This window comes from Rattus norvegicus, chromosome 10 (genome assembly GCF_021556685.1).
Source record: "Rattus norvegicus strain SHRSP/BbbUtx chromosome 10, alternate assembly SHRSP_T2T, whole genome shotgun sequence".
NCBI classification, from domain to species: Eukaryota; Metazoa; Chordata; class Mammalia; order Rodentia; family Muridae; genus Rattus; species Rattus norvegicus.
Window position 1 is genome coordinate 44,623,775 of NC_141543.1, and position 26,226 is coordinate 44,650,000.

Below are 26,226 nucleotides of genomic sequence, written 5' to 3' on the forward strand. Positions count from 1 at the left end.
GGTCCTTAATCCACTTGGACGTAAGCTTTGTACAGGATGATAAGAATGAATTAATTTGTATTCTTCTACACGCTGACCTCCAGTTGAACCAGCATCATTTGTTGAATATGCTATCTTTTTGCCACTGGATGTAAAACCATCCTTTGTCAAAGATCAAGTGACCATAAGTGTGTGGGTTCATTTCTGGGTCTTCAGTTCTGTTCCAGTGATCTACCTGCCTGTCTCTGTACCAACACCATGCAGTTTTCATCAGTATTGCTCTGTAGTATAGCTTGAGGTCAGGGATGGGGATTTCCCCCATATATTTTATTGTTGAGAATAGTTTTTGCTATCCTGAGTTTTTTATTATTCCAAATGAATTTGAGAATTACTCTTTCTAACTCTATGAAGAATTGAATTGGAATTTTGATGGGGATTGCATTGAATTGGTAGATTGCTTTCAGCAAGATGCCCACTTTTACTTTATTAATCCTGCCAATCCATGAGCATGGAAGATCTTTACATCTTCTGAGGTCTTCTATGATTTCTTTCTTCAGAGACTTGAAGTTCTTGTCATAAGATCTTTCACTTGCTTGGTTAGAGTCACACCAAGATATTTTATATTATGTTATATTATTTGTGACTATTGTGAAGGTCAGGATATACATAAACTACTAACAAAATAATAGTAAACGAAATCAAGGAATGTATTTAAAATACTGTGTTACCAGCATTAGAATTTTCCAAATACAGGGTTGGTTCTGCATCCAAAATCAGTTAATAAAACATACTATAATAAAATGGGGCTGGAGAGATGGCTCAGTGGTCAAGAGCACTGATTGCTCTTCCAGAGATCCTGAGTTCAATTCCCAGCAAACACAGGTGGCTTACAACCATCTATAGTGGGATCTGATGCCCTCTTCTGGTGTGTCTGAAGACAGTGACAATGTATTCACATACATAAAATAAATAAATCTCTTTAAAAAAAAAGTGTTATAGATTACAGTGCCTGCTATACAAATCTGTGTCTAAATAAATAAATAAAATGCTATATAAAACTGCCTGGTAATTTAAGCATAGAAAATTATTGATAGAATACAAAACAAAGTGAAATTTGCAGACATACAGGTAGCAACTTCCTAGTCCTAATAAAAAGCATATATAAAAAAATTTACTTTGTGGTCTATTTGTTTTCACTTATTTCCGACCATTTCCAATTATTTTTTGCTTCTGGTGCTTTACTGAATCTCCCCTTGGTTTCATAATTTTTATTTGTATGTATTTCTGTGCCACAGATCACAGGTAGAGATTTGAGGACAACTTGGAGGAGTTCTTTCCTTTCACTCTGTAGGTCCTGGGAATTAAACTCAGGTTGCCAGACATAGAGTTAAGCCTCTTTTGCTTGACCCTTATTGTTAGCTGTTCTGTATTAATTAGCTAGTCATTTAAAAATTTTAAAAGGGGGACTGGACAGATGGCTCAGTGGTTAAGAGCGCTGACTGCTCTTCCAGAGGTCCTGAGTTCAATTCCCAGCAACCACATGGTGGCTCACAACCATCTGTAATGGGGTCTGATGCCCTCTTCTGGTGTGTCTGAAGACAGCTACAGTGTACTCATATACATAAAAGATAATAATAAAGAAATCTTTAAAAAAATTTTAAAAGGTTGGGTTTATGTTTCTCTCCCACTAAATATGATTTTACTTTTGTTACAAAACAGTTGGAGTGTGTATATGTAGGCCTGTCTAGTCTAGTCTCTTAAGTTGTTTGGCCTGAGTTGGTCCCGTCCTTCATCATTGGATTACCACTGTGTCCCGCAGTTTGTTAATTTGTTTCCCACCTTCGTTTCAGTACAGTAGTAGCTTCTTAAAATTTCTGTGTAAATTTTTGGATTGTTATGTCAGACTTTAAAACCAACTTTCTGGGATTTTTAAATTATTTTATAACTGTACCGAATCTGTACAATTTGGAGAAATGGCTATCTTATTGATTCGATATCATATGCTGTACATCTTATATAAATGGATTCCAATTGTTTAAGATAATAATAAGAATTGTTTTACTATATAGTCTAGCTATCTATAACAGATTTGATTATTTTGAGCCTTATCTTTTAAATTTGTGAGATTAAATCTAGCACTTCTTCAGAATTGTGATGTCATTATTAACAAGATGCATTTCTGTGGACAGTAGTTTGTGTCCATATGTTAAGTGCTTGTTCCGTTGGCTCTTTTTTTTTTTCCACGTACTCACTGTATATGCTGTGAATCACAGTACAGTACAGACTTAAGGACCTTTCCAGAGATCTCCAAAGTGCATAATGTGTGTCTGTCCTCCCTCCCTTCCTTCTTTTATCCATCTTTACCTCTTCATCTCCTCTTGGTGCTCCAGCTTTACAAATTTGAAAAATTTGAAGCAGTTTTCTTCCTAAAAATTGAATTGCTATCTTTCAATTCAGTTAACTGCTTAGTGGGTAGTGTTGTCAAGGTTAAATGTGGGAAGGACAGTAGCCTATTCTGTGTTGCATGAAACTTCTTTAGGTTTTATGTATTAGGTAATATAAGGCTCAATTTTAGAAAAAATATTCATAAATCTTCAGCATAGAAATAAAGTGATCTTTTTTTTTATGTTCAAAAGGCAATTTTCTTACATTTGGGTAGGGGAGTTGTACTGTATAACTCTGACTGACCTTGAACTAGATCCACGTGCCTCTGCCCTCTTGATTACTGGGATTAAAGATGTGTGCCACAATGCCCTGCTATTCAGTTTTATTGAATTTTGTTAAGGATTTTTATGCAAATTGTTAATAACAAATCTTATATGTTATAAAATTGTGTAATTATAATTTTGAGCCTTCTTGTAAAAGTATATGCTATTTGTTGCCTTATTTAAGCCCTGGTTTCAGTTCATTGGTAAAGTTATATAATTTTCCTTATAAATGACTTAGAATTTATTCTGAATAGCTTTTTTTTTTAACATTAGTGTCTTTCCCCTTCCTGTTTACTTAATGGAGAGGCAGAATTTTACTTTGATATATATTTTTTGTTTCATACGTATGAGTATTTTGTCTACACGTAAATATATATGTGCTTGGTGCTACTGGAAACCACAAGAGGATGTCAAATCCCCTAGTACTGGAATTATGGAAGGCCGTGAACCACCATGTGCATACTGTGATCAAATACAAGTTTTCTGCAAGAGGAATAAGTGCTTTTAACCACTGACAACTGCACACATGGTGTTCACTTATACACATGCAAGAAAAAAAATCATACATAAATATAAATCTTTTAAAAAGCCAAATTATCTAAAATTCTAACACGTATCAAGGCCTATTATGGAAAAAATAAAAAAAAATAATTCACTAAATATAAACCTAAATGAAATAGTATCTCAAATTATTAAAGGACACAATATTAGAAACAAATCATTTCTTACTTGGGTATATTTCGTTTGCGCCTTTATTTTCTCTATCCCTCAATCCATTTGAACTTGAAAAGATAAGGCTCAGAATAATCAAATCTGTTTTAGATAGATAGACTGTGCAGTAGAACAATTTCTATTACTGTCTGAAGCAGTGTAACAACCCTCAGGTCCATTACCTCTTGTTATGTCCTGGTGCTAGTGTCTTAGAGCGTTCTCAAGTTTACGTATACACACCCATAGGCTTGGTTCATCTTTGTGTCTCAGCCGTTTGACAACCTTTTTTTCTGTTTGCACTTTTTTTTAAATTTACCTTTCTAAGGCCCAGTTTTTCGTTGTTTCTTTCTAGTTTTGATTTGTTTAGAAATCTTTTTCTTGGGCTGGAAAGATGGCTCAGAAGTTAAGAGCATTGACTACTCTTCCAGAGGTTCTGAGTTCAGTTCCCAGCAACCACATGGGATTTGACGCTTTATTCTGGTGTGTCTGAGGACAGCTACAGTGTGCTCATATAAATATATAAATCTTAAAAAAAAAAAAAAGAAGAAATCTTTTTCTCAGATGAAGCAGATGGAGTACTTCTCTTAGCATAGACTTGCTTAAGGTTTTCTTTATTTGTTTTTCCTAGAAATAGCTAATCTGGCAATTCCCTTTTTAAAAAACATCATTTTATTGTCTATCTCTGCATTTCTTCATTTACTAAAATGTTTTTTGTTTCTATATCTGTTTTCTAATGTATTAATTTACTTTTATAAAACAATTATAACATCTTGAATGTTTTTTTAATTTAGTCATTTAAGTGTTTATAATTTAAGATTAGGTAAATATCTTTCATAAACAGTTATGGGGACTAAGTAAAGAAATTTTGGAAAATGTACACAGAATTGAGATGAGATTTATCATATTTGAGTAATTAAGAGGAACTCGTTTATTTTGGTTTTGTTAGAAAGCTCACTAATAGGATCAGTTAATGTCTTGGAGTTTTTATTTTTCCCATATTGACATGTGTTATAACTTCTGCTAAAGAAATTGTTTTTCTGTTTTTATAGTTTTGGTAAGCAGTTTGGAGGAAAAAGAGGATGTGATTGTCTTGTATTAGAACCTTCAGAAATGATTGTGGTAAGATGCTGAATTGCTTTTTTGATGTGCTTCAGTTTTAACTCTAAATATGGTAGGCTTTCAATACCCAGGAAAGTTTCCTTTCCATGACCTATGGCGATATTTAAATCAGAACCATGTAACACCTTTAGCTATTTTTATCTCTAACACTTTGATGGTTGAAATAATGTCTAACATGATAATGGAGATAACATGTCCCCAAATTGGTAACTTTCTTTACCTGTTCTACCACAAAATGTCTGTCTGTGTGTCAAGGAGGGTGGATCTCTTTAAAGGAGCATAAGTTTTCTAGTGTTTTCTCCTTTGCCATTGATGTAGTCAGTAAACTTCAGATGATCTGAGGGAAAGAGCTAGAGAAAATAAAGGCACATAAGAAATAGACTCAAGTAAGAAATAGTTTGATTCTAATACTTATACTCTTTAATAATTTGAGATATTTTATTTAGACTTGTGTTTAATGAATTTTTTTTATTTTTCCATAAGAGGCCTAGATAGTTGTTAGACCTTTAGAAAGTTTAGCTTTTTAAAAGATTTATTTTTATGTTTATTTATGAATGATTGGTTTGCCTACATATGTGTAAGTGAGCCACATGTGTGCACTGTTGACAGAGGTGCCCTAGAACTGTAGGTGCTAGACCTGCAGGGTATTCCACTGTGCTTTAGTACTTAGTGCACATACAGGCTGTACAGCGTGTTTGTGGGTCAGGAAGTCAGGAAAGCGTTTTATGCTACAGTCTCATCTTCTATTTGCTGCTTGAAACGTGGAACTCTTAAGCTTTGTTGGAAAGGGAGTTTGTGATGATGATGTTTCAGAAAGAACCAAGCTAAGCTCTGGTTGCTGGTTGTGCTTAGTTCCTTGAGATCCCAGTACAATGCATGCCAACCTGTTGTGTATGAATTTACATTTATGTTCATTTCTCCATTTCTGTTTAAAGCCCAGAGTTTATTCTGGCATTTTACCATGTCCTTTTTATTTACTGAGTCAGAATTTATTAGTTTACATTATCATGTATCTATTAATTTACCCATCAGATTGTTTAAGTATTAGACTGGTGGGATGGTTCCCTAGGTAAAGATGCTTGCCATCAAGTCTGACAGCCTGTTTCTAGAAATTGTTCCTTGACCTCCATCCACCCTTGGTGTAGAGTGTGTGCATATATACTAAATAATGTAAGAAGATGTTAATAAAAATTGTTTAAGAATTATTAATTTTTAAACTAATAAATTTAATGTACAACTAATTACAAGCTAGACCTCATAATTCATGCTTTAATTCAAGCACTTGACCAGGTGGTGGCAGGATGAGCATGAGTTCAAAACCTGATAATGAGTCACAGGCAGTATGGGTTACTTATGACATTGTCTCAAAAGGAAAAAAAGAAGAGGAAGAGAAGGAGAAGAAAGAGGACTAGGGTGAGGAGACATGTATTACTAGCCAGAATACCAACATACAAATATATATTTTTTTAATGAAGAAATTACTGTCTAGAATTTTAATGTACACATGTATTAAATGTACCTTTAAAAAAATTTAACAATGAATTGTACCTCTTTATCATCTTTTTCCCTCTTAAGAAACAAGATATTTTCATTACCTGACAATGTAAAGGAAACATTTAAGAGAATTTAAAGTAACCCAGGACCCAGATCAAAAACACTCCCATTGGCCAAACCTAGGGGCATTTGGGAATCCAAATAAACATTTACGGTGGTGATAACACCTTCATATGTCATACAGTAGTTAACTCTTGACGATGTAATGAGTGACGAGGGAAGACGAACTAGCACTCCATGGTGGTAGGATGCCAACTAACAAAGAGTGAGGAAACACTCGGCTTAAAATTGGCAAAACTAGGGAGGCTAATGGTCAGTTAGGGAACCAAGTACTTAGGACACCACAGAGTATGTTCCTAGCAATAATTTATGAAGGGAACATTACTAAATTTCTGGTGTTAAAATATGGCAGATTTCCACCAGAGTAGTAGCTACTGCTACTGCCATCACATGTACACAAACTAATGGGATATTATTCCTGTTGTGACAACACTGAAAGAAGAAAGGTCATTTCTGGGATGAATTCTTGCTCAGCATTCATACTTAAACCAGACTCACGAATTACCAAACAAATTAGAGAATGTTCTACGTATTGCTGAGATCTCAGTGACAGGAACTAGAACAGTCCTGGAACTGCTCTAAAAGACAAATGTAACATCTAATGAACATAGTGCTTGTTGACTCTCGGGCAGTGGAGAATAAGAAATCATGTTAACAATATGGCATGCAGGTAAGATACTGTCGAAGTCTTGATTTTGATAACTGTGTTATGCTAATATGGGATAAAGTTCTAGGCATGAGAAAATGCATGTTGATAAATTTCATAAGAAATAGACAATGTCCCTCTAAGATACTTTTTAGATAGTTCAGGAAAAACTGGTGTGTATAGAATGTCAATTAAAATGTGTTCAAATATAAATATAATTTTTAAATTTTAGAACTGTTTTTGCTGATTCATCTATGTTTAGAATGCTTTGTTAATTATAGTAGAAAATAATCCAAAATTTTAGAATTTTAAAATATTGAGAATTCATCCAAATATTTGATCTCTAGTAACTTCAGGGATGATTGGAACTACCTGTGGCCAGACACCTTATTCATTGAATATATTAACTTAGTTGATATCTTTCAAAGTAAAGATCAATTTGTTGCCATGGTGGCAAATGCCTGTAGTCCCAGTACTTCAGAAACTGAGGCAGGAGAAATGCTGAACTTTCAGGGACAATGTGGGCCACAGTGAGACCCTCTCTCGTAAGCCGAGAAAACAAAATTAATCTTGTTTTTAAGAGGTTATGAATCTATTATCTGGAATGCGTTTTATTACATTAGAAAGATTTCTTTTCCCCATTAGGGATTTTTGTGTTGAGACGATACTTAAAAGATTCTGTACATTTTTTTTTTATTTTTAATTTTTAAATGTAGTTTCTTCCAGGTAGGAAGACAAGGACAGCTACTTAACAGCCTATGTCCCAATACATTCTTGTGGTTAGACCAGTTTTTCCTAAAAGTGAAGAACTACATGACAGGCACCTATGTTGTAACTTGAAGACTTCATCCATAATTAAAAATAATGACAAAGGGTTTTATTGGTAGGCAATCATTAGCATTGGAAAGCATCTAATAAAATTGGAGCCTCTGTCTCTGCTGAGAGTGTGAGGTACTGCTGCCAATTTAGAAAAATGGTTAGGTGTTGGTTAACATTATTTCCCATTAATTTCACTCCAAAATATTTAACATCTTGTATACAGATGTGTACATTATCCATAATTTCACAGAAATAGAAATAGCTCAAATATCTATAACCTGAGTAAACTTTATCCAGTGTCCATAATATGGAATAGTACTCTGCCTTATATAGAGTGAGCTGTCTATTCTGTCATAAATGGATAAACCTTGAAAATACTCTGTTAATTAAAGGAAACCAGAGGGGGTGAGGGGGCGGTGATTGGGATGTAGAGTGAATAAATAAGTTAATTGATGGAAAAAAATACTGTGTTGAATGCAAAATAATGTAAAGAAGCTAGACACACAAAGCCATCAATTATATTACTTCATTTATATAAACTGTGTACAATAGGACTCCAGGTGGTGGCACATGCTTTTAATCCTAGCACTCTGGAGGCAGACAGAGCTCTGTGAGTACAAGGTTAGGCAGGTCTACTCCATAGCGAGTTTGATGCCAGGAAGGGTGATATAAAGATACTCCATCTCTGTGTGTGTGTGTGTGTGTCTGTCTATCTGGTGTTTTACTCTCTATCTGTATACGTGTACGTGTACGTGTACGTGTGTGTGTGTGTGTGTGTGTGTGTGTGTGTGTTACAAATAAGTCTTATATTACAAAAGAGAAATTAAACTGATAGGAACAGTGGAGATTAGTAGTTGCCTTTTATAGAAAGGAAGGGCAAGACAGAGAGACTGAATTTCTTTAGGGTGGTAATATTGAGCTAGAACTAGAAAACGGTGACTGTTAAACAATTTCATGACTATACAGAAAGCTACTGAACTATATCAATAAAAAACAGGAAATTTGTTAGATGATTTATAGAACAAAACTACAGTAATCCTGAGTACCAAGGAAACTTTTTAAACCAAAGAACAAAGAATGCACATTGCAGGACTGGAGTGGTCACAGTTAAGAACACTTGGACTCCCACACAGGACCCAGGTTCATTAGCATCACAGTCGGTTCTGATGCTTGTTTCTGGTTTCCACGGGGACAGCCACCAGGCCCACACATGTTACACATACATGCATGCAGACAAACTCCCATACCCAAAGAATAAGATAAACAAGTAAATCTAAACAAAAAGAGTACTCATTTCAGAGAAAAAAATGTAAGGAATACACATATAACAATGAGGCTTCATTTACATCAGAGAATCATGTGAAATAAATAAAATAAATACACTGCAAGTACATATATAATTATTTCCCATAAATAAGCCTAATTGTGTGACTATTCCAGGAATATTTTAAGTTCAAGGTCAGGCACAGATACAGAACAAGAATCTGTCTTGGGACAAAGAAAAAAAGTTTAAGGGAGACAGAGACATACATGGCTTTGAATATCGGGTGTAAGAGTTTACATTTATCAAGGATAAGGAGATGATGCTGGGTAACATTAGGGATGCTTTTTGGAGAAGCTGAGTTCAGTTTCCAGCACCTACATGGTTATGGTGTGTAACTCCAATTCCAGGGGGTCCAGTGCCGCCTTCTGGACTCTACATACACCAGATATATGTGTAGTGCACAGACATACATACAGGGAAAAACCTATATACATAAAATGAATTTTTAAAATTTCAATAAGTACAATAAACATTGGTTGTCCGTGGTCACATTAAGAGCCCTGACAGGATGATTTATCTTGGTAGCTTATCTTACTACAGTGTGAGTTGGAGAACTTGTCTAAAGCAGCAGGATCACTATTGATGTGTTGCAAAACTGAAGTGATTAAAACTCAAATAAGGGATGGTGATGATGCTATTGAAAGAAAGGGCATTAGGAGCGGGGCGTGTACACAGTATGACCTCCTGAGAAATGGATCTGATCTTTGGAAGAGGAGCATTAGAGCTGGGAATTGACCATTGACTGAATTGCTTAATTCAGTGCCTAAAGCATATTTTGTGATAGCAGAGAGATGTGACATTAGTAGGAAAAGTAGTTGTAGAGAGCAACAGACTGTCTTGAATATTAGCTTAGTTATGAAGTATAATTTAGAACTTACCAGTATATGTTTATGCAAAGATTGAAGTTTGGAGAGCTGAAGAGAATGTTCTTAGAGAGGACTCATGTTTGGTTCCTAGCACCCACACAAAGCTACTCACAGCTTCAGGGAATCCAGTGCCCTCTTCTGGCCTCCTTAGGTACCAGCACATGTGTAGAATTGACTCATACAGACATGATACACATATGTGCATATAAGTGAAAAATAAGTCTTTTAAAAATATTGTTAGTTTTGTAGTAGTGATATACTGTGATTGGATAGCAGTTTTATGTCAACACTACAGGTTTTGTAAATAGATAGGCCTGCCAGCAGCTCACCTTTAGTAAGGAAAGATACTAGTCTTTGGGGCTTTCATTTTGTTTTTTACCCAGAGATAGTAACTGGAGATAGTGTTGCAGAGTGAAATATTTATATGTATGCCTATTTTAAGTAGTCTCTATAATAGCTTCTCTGTTGTTTTTAAAAGTTGCCGTTCTTATGCATTAAGGTAGACACCAAAGAATTTCTACCAAAAAAAAAAATAGAGTAGTTTTGTTTTACTTTTCAGTAGTTCACTAAAATGATAGCCATGATTGTTTGGTAAGTAAAGTGCATAATGAGGCAGAGTGTAATTAGACTGACATCCGGGTATAAGTACTGAATGTGTAGGTGTAGCTAACAGCCTTCGTTTCTGGTAAGAGACTTTACTTAGACGGATACATGTTTATGTGCTCAAGACAGACAGTTTCCTGGAAGGAAGCTGTGGTCTCTAGTTCTTTATAAAAACATTGTCTTTAATCTTTTTCAACTCAGAACATTGCCTTGTACAGACTGTTTCTTCAGGCACTTTCTTGGCAGGAATAAATGAAGCTTCCTTATGAGCCTTTTAAGACTTCATAGACTCTCAGTAAGGTGGAAAAACTGGATATTTAATCAGGACTGTGAACATGTATTTCAGGTAGAAAATTCCAAAGACAATGAAGATAGTATATTACAAAGAGAAATTCCTGCCAGACAGTCTCGACGAAGGTTTCGGAAAATTAACTATAAGGGAGAACGCCAAACCATAATCGATGGGGTGGATGTTAATAACTACCTTTCGGTGAGTATATTTTAGACTTTTTTATGGATCCTTAATTTTCATGTAAATTATCTTTAATTTACATGTTTTTTGGTCTTTACATGTAGAAGTTATGGTAAAAATAGTTTTTAGAAACACTTACACTTGACTGTTGGATTGACTAGAAATCTTATCTGTGGGAATTTTGCTTTAGCTTTAGTCTTACATAAAATAATTAACCAAAGTATTTGTTGTAGCTTCTTGTATACATTTATGAATGTTCTTGCCTTTATAGTTACTGAATAGGATGTAGATTGAATCTGAGAACTCAGGCAATCAACTAATGGGAAGACATAATATGATGGAAGACATGACAAAAGAAAGAAAACCATGGCAGTTCTTCTTGGCCTACAAGACTGTTAGTCGGTCACACATAGAAGCAGGCACTAGTGTAAAAATATGTGTTAAAGTAACGTTGAAAGAAGCAAATGAAACATCGAGCTTTGTTAAAGTCAGAGAAAGGAAGCCGTTGCCTTAGAAGTCTTTTTTTAAACTCTGTTGTTGCAGATAACATCTTTTTAGACTGAGAAATGGTTAAATTGAGAAATAATAATTTGAAGAATAGGCCCATGGGCATTTTTAAGGGGAAATTCCATAATTGTGTCTTCCAAGGAGTCAGCACTGCAGAGTCTCAGAACTCTTGAGTTGCCCTACAGCTTTCCTCCTCTGGTCTGTGTTTAAATGACGGTGTTAGAGTGATGGCAGAGTCAGTGTTAGAGTGATGGCAGAGTCAGTGTTAGAGTGATGGGAGAGTTGGTGTTAGAGTGGTGGCAGAGTCAGTGTTAGAGTGATGGCAGAGTTGGTGTTAGAGTGGTGGCAGAGTCGGTGTTAGAGTGGTGGCAGAGTCGGTGTTAGAGTGATGGCAGAGTTGGTGTTAGAGTGGTGGGAGAGTTGGTGTTAGAGTGGTGGGAGAGTTGGTGTTATAGTGATGGCAGAGTTGGTGTTAGAGTGGTGGGAGAGTTGGTTGCAGAAAAACTGACAAGTCTGTTGCTTTGGTTTTCAGGAAAGAAATGCTCTCATTTTGTGTATGGCAGGGTAGAGGAAAATAGTCAGGTTTACTAGAATAAGAATAGGACTCAAGGCAGCTTTAATGATTCTATCACAGTTGCCTAATTTCATTAATTATATGTTATGTTTCTAAAAATAAACATACTGGTTACAAAATTTGCAACCAATACTGGAGTCATACAAAGAAACAGCTTCTTTTTAAATATACAGTTTATTGCTGGGCGGTAGAGCACTTGGAGACCAAGGCAGGCGGATCTCTGTGAATTTGAGGACTGCCAGGCGTTCACAGAGGAAACCCTGTTTTAAATACTCTTGTCCGTCCAAAGTATATATCTGTGTGTGTATGTGTATACACATATATATGTGTATATATATTTACACATACACACACACATGATTTTGCTGTTACTAATTAAATTGTCGTTTTTTTACCTTATTGTATACAATGTCTATTTTAAATTTTCTAAACGTATGTGTGATCTTTAAAATCATGTATATAGTTTAACATCTTTGAATACCGTTGAATTTTCTTTACATTTTGAATGAGTACATAGTGTTCCATTATAACAATTTGCCATAATTAATTAATTTGGATCTCAGTATCTGTTCATATGTACTTTTTATAGATTATATTAATGGTATTCCATGTCCTATCATCACTTGCATACAGTATATATTGATCAAATCCATCGTTTTATATATCACCATCAATAACCCTTCTAACCTCTTGTTAGTCACTTTTTATGTTCAGATTGACATATTTATATTCACGTTTCTGCATGAGTATGTGAGGGTACATTCATCTGTGATGTGCCCTATAGAAGTTAGAATCCAAATTTAAGTATTTCCCTTGTTTCTCTATACCTTAACTTTTGAGAAGAAAGTCTTTCAGTAAACCTAGAATTCACCATTTTGGTTAGATTGGCTAGCCAATGAAACACTGATATCCAAGTTTCTGTTTATATGTATGTATGTATGTATGTACCTGTACCATTATAACACTTATAGTGGTGGGGAATCTAACTTGGCACTATGTGTTCTCTGCCTACGGAACTGTCACTGCTGCCCCAAATTGGCTTTTTCTTGGCTTCTCCATGAGAGAATGCATTGTTTATCTTTCTGTGTCTGATTGTCCACTTAAGGTAATTTAATTCCACCCATCTTGTTTCAGTTGACAGGATTCCTCTTTATGGCTGGATAATAACTGCATTTTGAATATATACTACATTGTCTTTATCCACTCATTAGTGGGTGCCCTAGTAAACATGGTTCATGTATCAACTCGTATATACCAAGGAATGGAGTTGCTCACTCATACAGATCTGTTTTTAGCATATTTCATTTTCTTTTGTTTTAGACATGCTGTTACTATGTTCCCAGAGCTGGTTATGAATTTGTGACACACACACCACACATCACACATAAGCACACACACATACACACACATGAGGGGGAGAGGCAGAAGCATCACTACTCTCAACAATTCTCAGCTTTTTGAGGTGTTTTTGTACAGTCTCTCATAATGGTTCTTCTACTACAGCTCATCTGTAGAGGGTGAGAGTGTCTTTTCCACATACATCCTTGTCAGCAGTTTGTGGTTTTGGTTTGTCTGTATTTTACAGTTGACTTCCTAGGTGGCTACGATGATATCTTATTACAATTTTGATTTATTGAATAATTATACTAAACGTCTTAAGATTATATTCATTGATTATTGTACTGCTGCCTTTTGAGAAGTGTTCCAATCATTCATCCATTTTTCCCTCTATGGGATTATGTGGAGCTTTTCATATTGTTTCTGAGTTTCTTAAATCTTATAGATGGTAATTTTATGTCAAGTGAATAGGTGGAATTTTTTATATTCTCTTTACTTTTTGGTTTTCTTTATGTATAGAAGCTTGTATTTGTCATTTCTGTTCCTATTGTTGGTGTCTTTAAGCTTATATTCAAATACTACCTATATTCAGCATTGAAGTGTATCTTAAGTGTTTTTGAAATTTTTTTTAGTAGTTTTGGAAATTCAGGTCTTTGATCTCTTGTGCAAGGTAAGAGATACATATGCATATCTATTTTCCTGGCATTGTTCATTAAAGGGCTGCCATTTCTTGGTATGTAGTTGTGTGGATTGTTTTTTCAGGGAGTCGTTCTCTTTTCTGTTCTGTACTTGTGCTGGTACCAGCGTTTCTGCTTACTCTTGCTTAGTGCTGTGTTGAAGGTGATGCTGTGGTGCCTATAGTTTTGTTCTGTATTCTTTTCATCTATTTGATGTTTGTGCTTCCATAAGAATTTGGGGGAGGAAGGTCTCCCTTGTCTTGTTAAGGGTATACTGTTGAAAGGGGTTGCATTGAACCTGCAAGTGGCTTTGGATGTGTGGAAATTAACACTATTGTACATGGGTCTGTGCCCATAGAAGCTGGAAGGTGGTGTTGGATGTCCTGGAGCTAGAGTTAGAAGAAGTTGTGAGCTACCCATGTGAGTTCTGAGGACTAAACTGTCGGTCTCTATAAGAACAGTACACACTCTCAAACCACTGAACCACCACTCTAGCCCCTAAACATTAGCAACATTAATTCTTAGTATATGAACATAGAGAAAATTCATTTGAGAGGTCTGTGGCTTCCTTTGTTAAATTCAGTCCTAGGCTTGTTTTTGTGAAGTTTTTATATTTCTTTTTTAATGGTTGAGGTTGAAGTATATTTAAAAACAGTACTGAGTCCTGACACTGTGGCACACAGCCTTAATTCTACTACTCAGAAGACAGAGGCAGACAGATTTCTGTGAGTTGAAGGCCAACCTTATCCATGTAGCAAGTTTTGGGCCTGCCAGCAGGGCTACTCAGTGAGACCTGTGTGTACTGAACTTTTAACTACCGATTTTCGTAAATGTGTGTGCAGGTGCATACAGAAAGGCCAAAGAGCCAGCTCAGGTTTCAGTCCCTTGGTACCATCCGTCCACCTAGCATTTGTTTTATTTTGTCTTTAGAATCTCTTCTCACTGTCTGGCCAGGACCTATTTTTGCTTCCCCATCACTATGTTATAAGCATCCACACCATTTCTGGTATTTTTATTTTTTTAGTATGAGTGCTAGGGACTAAACTCGGGCTCTGATGTTTGCAGGGCAAGCACTTTACCAAGTGACCTCTCTACACCATCTGCACGATGAACCTTTTTAATTTTGCAAATTTACCAAATTTTACTTTTCAGTTCTAATAATTTTTTGCTGGGGTTTTAGGCTTTTCTTTTTTTTAAGTAGGTCTATCACATTTACTTCTGAACCATCATTAGTTTTTTAAAGGCTTTTCTATGTAGAGAATCATATCTGTAAGCAGGGGTAGCTTGCCTTCCTTTTTGTAATACTTTTATTATTACATTTTAATGACTAAAATTTTCAGAAATTCTATATATTGAATGAGCAGTGCAAGTGAATATCACCATACCTAAGAGAAGCACTTCAGCATTTCTCCTTTTAGTATAATGCTGTGTATTTGTATCTATATAGCCTCTATTAACTTAATCTATGATCTCTCTATAGATACTTAATCAGGCTTTTATCATGAAGCAGTGGTAAATTTTACCAAATTTATAAAGAAAACTATAGGATGTTTATACTTTGTTCTGATGTGATGTATTTTGTTTGCTTTCTTATTTGTGTGTGTGTGTGTGTGTGTGTGTGTGTGTGTGTGTGTGTGTGTGTGTGTGGTGTAGACATGCATATGTGTATGTGCGTGCATGCATGCATGTGTTTGAAGGTACCCATGTGGAGACCAGAGGACAAACTCAGATGCTATTCCTCAGGCACTGTTAACTGTCTTTTTTGGAGACAGGATCTCTTACTGATTTGAAACTCACCAAGTAGGCAAGCCTGGCTGAGCAGTGAAACCTAGAGATTGTCCCGTCTCCACCTTCCCAGTGCTGGGAATATGAGTACTTGCTGCTGTAAGTATTACTATATATCAGGCTGGTCTCAAAGTCACAGAAATTATGGTCCTGGAATTAAAGTTGTGCACCACCAGACCTGGTTTTACAAATGAATTTTCAATATTGAACTAAAGTTATTTCCACTGAGCTACCTCCGTTGCCCCTGTTCACTGAAGGTTTAAGACAGTTTCTTTCTCTCTCTCTCTCTCTCTCTCTCTCTCTCTCTCTCTCTCTCTCTCTCTCTCTGTGTGTGTGTGTGTGTGTGTGTGTGTGTGTGTGTGTAGTTTGTTTAAATTTTCTATTCCCCTCTACTTTAGAAAAATTTTGTTGATTTTATATTTGAAGAAAAAAAGCAAACCAACAAACGTGAGGACCTTGATTTAATTCCCTAGAAGCCCCTTGTAAACCCGTGTGCAGTGGTCTGTCTCTCTTAATTGTAGAACTTGTGCAGTAAGATGGGCGCTAGAGACTGGAAAATCACCAGAAACTCACTAACCATCTAGCTTGGAGAACATAGCTACAAACAGCAGAGCATCTGCCTGCCTCAAACACGGTGGAAGGCAAGGACCAACAACACAAGGTTGTTCTGTAACTGCCCTCCACCTGCGTACTCAGATGCGTGTTCTCAGCCCCCTCCCCACTTCTTTATTTCATTAACCTCTTACATTACATCCAGTCTTTACTGTTTCTCTCTGTTTTCATTAATTTTGTTTTTGGTTCGGTTTTACTTATAATGTCATTGAGGTGCATATTACATTATTTGCTATTCTGTTCTATGCTGTATGTAATGATTGGAAGGAAACTCTTGGTACTATTTTTGTTGTATCCTAGTTATATTGCTATTTTCATTTGTTTTAAGGGGTTTTTTTTCTTTTGAAATTAGGTGCTCTATTTATTATATTATTATTATATTAAGTGCTAAGTCTCTATTTAGTTCCTTACAGTTGTGTTAATTTTTAAGTTCTTCATAGTCTATTTTCAGGTACAAATATCTGTGTATCTGCCTGCTTTCGGTTCTGTTTGCATGGTGATCTGCATCAGAATATGTTCAGCCTGTCATCATTTTGGTTGTCCTCTGTCCTTTTCTCTTCCTAGTATTGATCTGTATGTTTTACTGAATGGTGATTGTTTTCTCCTTTTAATTTTGTCTCTTCTGAGTTTTACACTGTATGTTTTCCCTAGTGGTGCTGCCTGTCTTTCACTACTGGAGGGTTCCCTAAGTATTTTTTCTGAGGCTTGTCTTATAATGACTTTTGCCTGTCTTGGACTTTTCCTTAGTTTCTTTCAGACTAACATTCTCAATTGGCAACTAATCTCTAACAGTACTTCAGCTGCTAAGAATTCTCCCGAGAAGCCTGCATAGTCCTAATAAGATACCTTTCAGTGTGATATGGCACTGTTTTGTTGCAATTTGTAGAATTCTGTTTCTTATTCTTTGGACAATTTAACTCTAAAATGCCATGATAAAGATATTTTCTAGTCAGCCCTATTTAGACTCCTATAGACCTTCTTGTGCTGGATCTCCTTGTGTTCTAACATTTTAAACTGGAAGTTTAGGGGCTGGAGAGGCAGGTGAGTGCTTATGAGCACTGTTTGTTCTTGCAGAGGAGCAGACTTAGATTCCCAGCCTCCCGACCATCTATAATTCCAGCTCCAGGAGTTCTGATACCCATTTCTGGCCTCCCTGGGCACCAAGCACACAGGAGGTACACAGGCATATACATGGTTCACAGACATCCATGCTGGCCAAATGTATAAATATATATAAAGTAAGAGTATATCTTAAAAAAATAAAATTTTAAACTTTTTTATAACATTGATTTGTTTTTTTTAGATAACTTCTCACCATGTTGCCTAGGTTTGTCCCAAGCTCCTGGGCTCAAGAGATGTCCCCAGCTCAGCCTCCCTAGTAGCTAGAACTATAAACACATAACCACCATGCCTAACACATTTAATACTCATTGTAACAATATGTCATCATTTCTTCATTGAGCTTCTAATACTTGGTTATTAAACTTATTTCTAGGTTTTTTAAAAATGATTTTCTATGAAATATCATTGTGGATGTGTATCTCAGTATATTAATCACACTAGAAAAATTATAAGATGTAGCATTGCCAAATAAAAGGATGTTTATACCGTTTGGCTCTTTGTATGATGGGTTAAAGAGTACTTTTATGTCTATGTGTGTACGTGTGGGGCACCTACATGTATGTTTGTTGCTTGTACATTTTAGTTTCAACTTTAATATGTTCTTTCTCCAGATTTTTGTTTGTTTTTGGTGTCATGTCAAAAGGCATAGTCTATATTTCCTCTTGAGGTCTATCTATGGTTTACATACGTGAGTCATTTGCTTTTAGTTTTCCTGTGTGCTGAAGAAAGTCGTCTCACTTTAGACAGTTTGGTTTCCTGACTAAATTAAACCAAGCAGTTACCACTTAGGATTTTGTTGGGTGATAACTCTTTAAGTGGCATTTTTGCACGTGTGTGTGTGTGTGTGTGTGTGTGTGTGTGTGTGTGTGTGTGTGTGTGTGTGTGTACATAAGCTGCTTGAGTTAGGTAGTTTTCCCACTAGGTGCTGTCTGGAATTTGGTAAATTATGAGGGAACTTAATTGATCAACTGGGGCAAACCTGATTATTTGTCAGTGAGACTAGATTAGTTAGAAAAGGATTTTTACCAGAATACTTGTGTGTGTGGTATCTTGAATTAATATTTTTTTCATAGAAAGGATATATTTCAGGCAATTTAGAAAATGCTATATTGACAGTCTTCCTAAGAATGTGAACTAGTTCAACTTTTAAAGGAATTGATACGACAGTTTCTCAAAACTCAAAGTAGGTCTACTGTTTGAGCCAGCTGTATTCTCCTGGGTGTTGACCTGAAGAACTCCAAGTCAGCACATCCGAAAACGAGATGCTTGCACACTAGTGCTTATTGCAGCACTGGTAAAAATAGGTGTGAAACCGCTTAGTGTTTAACAGCAGAGAAATGGGTAAGGGAAGTGTGGTGCGTGTGTATAGTAGAATGAGAGCTGGGCAGATGGCTCCACGATACAGTGCTTGCCTTGCAATCATGACAGCCTGAGTTCCATTCTTAGAACCCACATTTTAAATGGCTAGTAATGGAAGTCCCAAACGTGTAGCCCCAACAGTGAGACAGGCAGATCCTAGTCTCCAAGGCTCCCTGGCCAGCCAATCTACCCTACTTAACAAGTTCTGGGCTGGTTAAAGGTTGTCAAAAAAGACGGACAGCAACCAAGAACAATATCTTCTAACTACAACATACACATGACATTACCACATACACATGTATTCACATGCCCATACGCATGCACACATGAGAATGAAGTTATACTGTTAGCAGGAAAATTGGTGAAACTGGAGAGTCATATTAAGTGAATTAGGCCAGTCACAGACAAATGTCTTTTCTCTTGTGATTGTTAGATTTTATATATGTATACATAAAATTATGTGTGGATATATTGATATATGCATGTGTGTATGGATGTATATAATATATGATTAAAATAGAAGTAAAATTGCCTAGGGGGACAAAGACATGAAAGGGAGAAAGGTAAGAAAGGGGGTTCTGGGGAGAATGAACAGAAGGGAAATTTGTTCAACTTAAAATATGTACCTGTACAAAAAGTTAGCAAAATGTAATTGTAAAGTTTGGATGCTTCTTTCAAAAAACTCATTTGAATAAATTTATAAGACTGCAAGTTTTTTAAAAAGAAAAATGAGGTTCTAGTTTCTGTGAAAGCATTTAGAGAGAATTGGTGTTATAACCACTATAAAGTTCTTTATTTTCTTTGTCTTATTGTCAGCAATTCATAGAGCAAAATGAGAAATACTTTTATTTGTGAGTTTTTGTTTACGGTGTAACTCTGGCTTCTCTGGCACTTTGTTATGTATATACTGGGCTGGTCTTGAACTCAGAGGTCTATCCATCTGAATCTTTGATAGTCTCTTTTCTTCAGTTTACAACCTTCAAATTTTTCTTGCTAGAGTGCTAAAAGTGTGCAGTTCTTGAAAATGTACAGAATATTTTGCCATTGTTGTTTTCTTTGTCACACTTACTATTTACTGCATAACCTGTACATCATAATTTTGTGAGAATTAAAGATCTTGGTTAGATTTTAAGTTTTTTCTTACTGAATAATTAGAATAACTGCAGAAGAGCTGGGAATATAGCTCAATGGTAAAGTGCTTGCCTAGCATGCACTGAGTCCCTGAATGTAATCCTTAGCACTTTGCATGTTTGTGCATTGGTTCACCCACTAAAAGCATGACTGAGAAGATGGAATATTAGAATATTTACTGTTAACTACAACATAGTTTTATTGTGATGTTTTAATGTATGCATAAACTGTACTGTGATCGTATTCATTCCTCCCAATGGCAGGCATAATGTCAATGTGAAAATAATGTAAAAAGAATGTAGTGCTGGGGCTTGACCTCGGCACCTCTATCATTTCTTGACGGAGCTACATACCCAGCTTCCATCTTACTTTTGAGACAGGGTCGAACTCACTCTGTACCAACTCAGGGTTGAAACTTGCAGTCTCGGCTTTCCAGACAGCTCTAAAGTATGGCCTGTGCCTGCAGGCCTCATTCTAGTAGTAATATCTTTAAAACCTCGGTCTTTGTAACAGTTTATGTCTTTTTAACTTTATTGGCTATAAACAGTATATAACTCATACTTGAAGCTTAATATTATATATAGACCTTTATATAGCAGTCAGCATGATCAAGATAAACATTTTTATCACTCCCAAATGCTTTGTCTCTTTTTGTAAGCCATCCTTCACTAAATCCCTGTCCTTAGGCAGCCACTGTGCTTTCTCTTAGTGTTAATTAGTTTTATTCTCTGAAATGTTATATGGCTTAATATGTCACATTATTCTTTTTGCCTATCATCTTATATTTGTTTCAGTGATTAAAGATATATCCATATTATGTATCTCATTATCTCTACTTTTTTGCTGAATAATACTCCATTGTTTCAGTGTGGCGTAGCTTGTTTCATGTTCTACCTGTTGGTTAAGTATTTAATTGTTTCCGTGTGGCACAGTTAGGGACATTTGTATACATCTGTTTTGAGACAGTTATTTTCAGCTTCCTCAAGTCCATACCCAGGAGAGGTGACTAGATCATATATTAAATGCTACATTTAACAGCATTATTTAAAACAAAATAAAACCAAGAACATGTTCTCTAGGGTGCCTGCACAGTCTCTCCATTCTTTGTTGTAGTCTTTCCCTTGGTCTAAGAGAAAAAGTAACTTGTTCCACCTCCTTTCCGCAGCACTTGATGGAGTCAGATTTTATTAGCCTTCTTCAGAAACTCTAACACCTATGTACATTGTGATTTTAAGATTTTAAGTAATTTTTTTGCTGTAGGAATAATTAAAACCTTTTCATACTTTATAGCCATTTTGGACATTGTAAAATCTTCTCAGATCATGAACCTTTGAAGAAGATGTATTTAGTATTTAGAAATAGCACAAAAATGTTTGTAAAACAAAATGTTACGCCATGTAGAGAGAGTCCAGCGTCAGTGGATGAGCAGGCTGCCTGCAGGTCTTCCTCCTTTTACTCACTTTGTACTTTGGTTGCTTTGCCACTAAAGCGGTGGTCCTGACTCCTTACCTGCCTGTTCCCTGGGCTTCTGTCAGGGTACTTGGGATATAAGTACACACATGGTGCCTAATTCTTAGTACCTGTAGATTTTTTTTCCCCATCAGCTATTTAAAATGTGTGTTTCCGTCTCTCTGAGTCATTTCTCAGTGCTCATTAATATTTTGTTGTGAGAGGTCTTGCAATATATAACTTGGGTCATTTTTGAACTCATGAGCCTCTTGCCTGTCCATGTGCCACTACCCCTGCCTTAATTTTCCTCACAGGACTGTTACAGCATCACCCAAGCCCACTGCACAAACTGTTTTCATCTAAATTGGAGGTATTTCTTAAGATGAAAAGTATTATATAATCTCTTTATCAAAACAAATGTACTTAGTCATTTTTGTATTTGATTTTAAAATTTGTTCAAAACTGGTTTTCTTTTTGGTAAACTTGTTCTTCATATTCTCCTACCCCCTACCACCAACTGGTCCATTCATTTTGCTTTTTTAAATTTTAGATGGAGCTCTAACAATATCCTTGTTTTAATTTTGTTTTATGATTGATTGATTGATCAGTTTTGGTGGTGTTTTACCACAGTCTATCGGAGAAGTGGCAGTGATCCAGCACATGAGGACTTCCAGAGTCCAGACCAGCCTGTGCAGTGGAACTTGCTATGATGGTGCAGGTGCCTTATGTTGGTGCTGCCCAGATGGGAACAGCCACCCACATATGGTTCCCTAAGCGCTTAAAATGTGGCTAATGTAACACGGTGTCTTAGAGTTTTAACTTTATTTAGTTTGAACTCCATTTAAGTAATTAAATAGATAAACGGCAGCTGCCAGATTGCCTAGCACAGGTCCTCACATTTCCAGCTTTGTACTTTGTTTTCCTATGTAGCCTCTATCTTTTTTTACCATGCCACATTGTTGGTCCTTAAACAGGCCATGTTTTTATATAAATCACTTATATTCTTCATTTTGTTTTAAATCTCCCTTTATTATTTGTTGTTTTACCCAAAACCTATTCATCCCCAAGAGTCAATTCTGTGTCATTTTCCTTTTGGAAAGACGGAGCGTGCACCTGTGCTTTCAGAGCATCTGTCAATGTCTGTTCGCACTCTCCACCTTCCATTGCTCTTGCCTTAATAACGAGCACCTCATTGTTTCCTCAGAGTGATCAGACTGTCATAATAACAGCACCTGTCTTAGGTAAGTTTACTTAGCTTGGTGTGTCTTTAGTCAGGTTGTGTGGGCTTTATTTTGGTCTGAGTGTTTTTGATTTGTGGGTTCTGTGGTAGTATTATAGTTCCGGGGGTATTGGTATGTTTAGGTTGGTAACTTGTAGGTTTATTAAAGGACTTTGCCCAGTGTCTGGTATTCTGTAAAACACTCAGCAACTGCAATCACTTTCATAAATATGTTAACTAAAGTTAAGTAAGCTACTGAATGAGAATGAAAGTGTAAGCTCAGGGTAGCTTAGTTAGTGCGCAGCATAAGCACACTGCTCCTGCTAAGTAGAATATGGCAGCAACTTCTTTATTTCAGACCCCCCCTTACCAGTCATTTTTGTATTTTTTTGGTCCAAACTGAATCCTAAATGTACATAGCCATCTCTTACTTGCAGTGAATAGCTTGGTGTCTCTCGTTTCAGAAGCTCCTTCGCAGAGGTATTGATTGGGCCTGTTGCTTCTGTGTACCACATGCCGGCATTTGGATGCTTGTCTGTCTTCTTCGAGTTTATTGCCTTGCTCATCTTAACCTGAATATCACTGTGCCTTTTTTTAGTTTGATATGTGCCAGCAAAACAGTACAAAATGTTCTTTGCCTTTCCCTATTTCACAGGTAAAAGATTCATTTCTAAAGATATTGGCAACCTCAGAGTAGGACTTTCTTGAACTTGAGCCTGGTGACATGAATCATCAGGTAAAGATGCTTGGCACCAAGCCTAATAACCTAAAGTCAACCAGCTGTACCCAGGACACAAACTTAAGGGGTTAGAGAAATTGCTCAGTGACTAAGAGTACCAGCTGCTCTTCTAGAGGGCCAGGTTCAGTTCCCAGCACCCACATGGAGGCTCACAACATCCAGGCAAAATACTCTCACACACACACACACACACACACACACACACACACACACACACACACACACACAGTTTTTAGAACACTTTGAACTTGAGCTCTTGGTAGATAGTACACAATCTTAGTTTCCAAACAGAGATGAGTGTTAAAAAGAACAAGACAATAGGATCTAAATAATGCTACTCAGAAAGATGTACTATTTAAAACTTGTGGATTGTCTATTGCTAGAATTATCAATTCAACGTTTTCAGACCACATTTGCCCTTGTAGTTGAAAGCACAGAAATAAGCCTTGGCTGTGCATCCTTTTAATCCCAGCATTCATGAGGCAGAGCCAGAAGGAACCACCACAAGCTCCAGTTCATCCTGATCTATAGAGTGAGACTTTGTCTTACCAAAAAACAAACAAACAAACAAACAAAAACAAAAAAAACCCTCCTTTCTTTTAGTAAGCAAGGCTAGTTAGTTGTTTAACCTAAATGTCTTACAGTTTGAAGTCCCTTTCTTATGTGACAGCTGTCTACCTTTACAGCGTTCCGGCACAACTCTGTCCTTCCTTTCTTTCAGTCTGCTCTTTTTCTGGGAGGCTATTACTGACCTTTTCCCCTAGTATTAATGCTAGGCTTTTGAGTCTACCTCTAATCTTTTCCTTTTTTTTATTTAATGTATACGAGTACACTGTAGCTGTCTTCAGACACACCAGACCTCATTACAGATGGTTGTGAGCCACCATGTGGTTGCTGGGAATTGAACTCAGGACCTCTGGAAGAGCAATCAGTGCTCTTAACCACTGAGCCACCTCTCCAGCACCCTCTACCTCTAATCTTAACTTGCTTCTTGTTCTTTTTGTTCATAGTATTGTTATGCTGTATCTTCTGACAGAGTCTGGTTTGCTCCTAAACTCCATTCTCTCTGGAGAAACCCCTGATGTTTCTTCATGGATTGTACTTCCCTTTGTTGGTCTGTAGTACATTACATATGCCTGATACAGGTGCCCATACAGTTCTGCTCACTGAGAAAACTGAATTACCAACTTGCTGAGTTTGTGAATGTAGTTCATTGGTAAGGAACATGCACGGCCTGTGCAAGTCACAAGTTCAGTCCTGAGCTTTATTTTATTTTTTACATAAGATTAGTTGCTTTGTTATTTTATCTATATATTTAAATGTCTGTGTGTAGGCACACATGTGTCACAGCATATCTGTGGCTCAGAAGACAGTTTCCACTGCCAGTCCTCTCAGACACATTCTCTTGTTCACCTCTGTGTATACCAGGATAGCTGGCCTGCATCAAGCTACTGAAACGTGTCTCTCCCTTCCATCTACGTGTAGGGTACTGGAGTTAAAAGATGCACAGTACAACATCTGAGAGCCAAAGCTCAGTACCTCATGCTTGCATAGCAGATGCCTTTCCCATTGAGCCACCACCTCAGTCCAATTGTTTTGTTTGAAATAAAGTCTAATAGTGAGCATTTTCATATGTGTGTTCAATTTTTAATACTGATATTACCTTGAATTAAATTCCAAGAGTAAGCCTGAACCAATATACACAAAACATCTTATAATTTTTATCAAAATAAACAGTTAATGTACCTTTGACCGGAAATGAATCTCTGAAATACCAGACATTATTAATGCTAAGTCATTTTTATAGAAATGTGACTGAGTCAATTATAGATCTGGACATTGTTTTAGAAGTTTAAAAATTAGTTGGCGCTTGGGTACTTTAGTTGTGAAATTAAGTTTCTTTTACTAGGTAGTCTCTTTGTGGTGTACCAGTGTGGGCTTAACTGGATCTCAAGCCCCTCAGTATTATTCATTGGTCATTAGTCATTGGTTATTAAAAACTTTTACATTTTTTTACTTTCTCCATTGTTTTACAAGTGTTGTGATTTTCCTGGTGCTTTCTATATTAAATTTTTTCAAGGATATTCTTCCTCCCTCCCTCCCTCTCTACCGCACCCCTCTTTCTCCCCTCTCTGACCCATTCACTACTATCCATATCTCCTAGTATAATCTGATTCACTCTAGAAAGTAACGTAGATTCTTATAACAAACCTCAGGGCTGTGAGTCCACAAATAAGTGCACTTGGTATTCAGTGGGAGAAATGTCAGTTTAAAAATGGTCAAAGGTTTTTGTGAAATATATGATTCTTACAGAAATTAAATGCATAGAAGAATATTAAGGAAAGTAAGGCAAGGTCCTCAGAGCCAGAGGTAGTGCTGGGAAAGTGACTTTCAAAGGAATGTTTATTAACACAAACCTTTATATTGGATGATGCTAACTGCTTATATGTCCTGCCTTTTAAATTTTTTGTCAATTAAAATTTCTCCAAAATACTTTAACATTCATACTGTGCTATATGTTTGCCTTTTCTAGTTTTTCTTCTGTTAACTAACAGCTTTTATGTATAAATTAATAAATGACTGGTTATTTCCTTAGGATTAATATGTAGAAATTAAATTACTGGGTTAAAAGTACGAAACTAACTTTCTACATAAATATTACTAGCACAGTAGTCATATTTTCAATTGTTTTTAATATTCAGTATACATGAACTTTAATGTTGGTGGAAGACAGCCAGGTATACTGTTTCTTCTGGGGCAGTTTGTGCTTCCCTAGGGATGAAACTAACTCATGTGGATGTGTCCAAGGACCCAGAAATGAGAAAGATTATCACACTTGTGATTGTTTGCACA

The 26,226-nt window shown here is 36.3% G+C and overlaps 1 protein-coding gene across 12 annotated transcripts in view; it reads left to right on the plus strand.

Annotated features, from left to right (window-relative positions):
- Positions 1–26,226, plus strand: part of Rapgef6 (Rap guanine nucleotide exchange factor 6) — a 449,393-nt gene that overhangs the window by 38,079 nt on the left and 385,088 nt on the right. For 9 of the 12 annotated variants that reach the window (XR_015630532.1, XR_015630530.1, XR_015630531.1 and 6 more), the window contains 2 exon segments: positions 4,448–4,517; positions 10,736–10,879. Coding sequence is in view for 7 of the 12 variants with exons in the window: in XM_087571700.1 (XP_087427826.1) it covers positions 4,448–4,517; positions 10,736–10,879 (214 nt within the window). In the remaining 5 variants the exon portion in view is untranslated. 12 annotated transcript variants of the gene reach the window in all.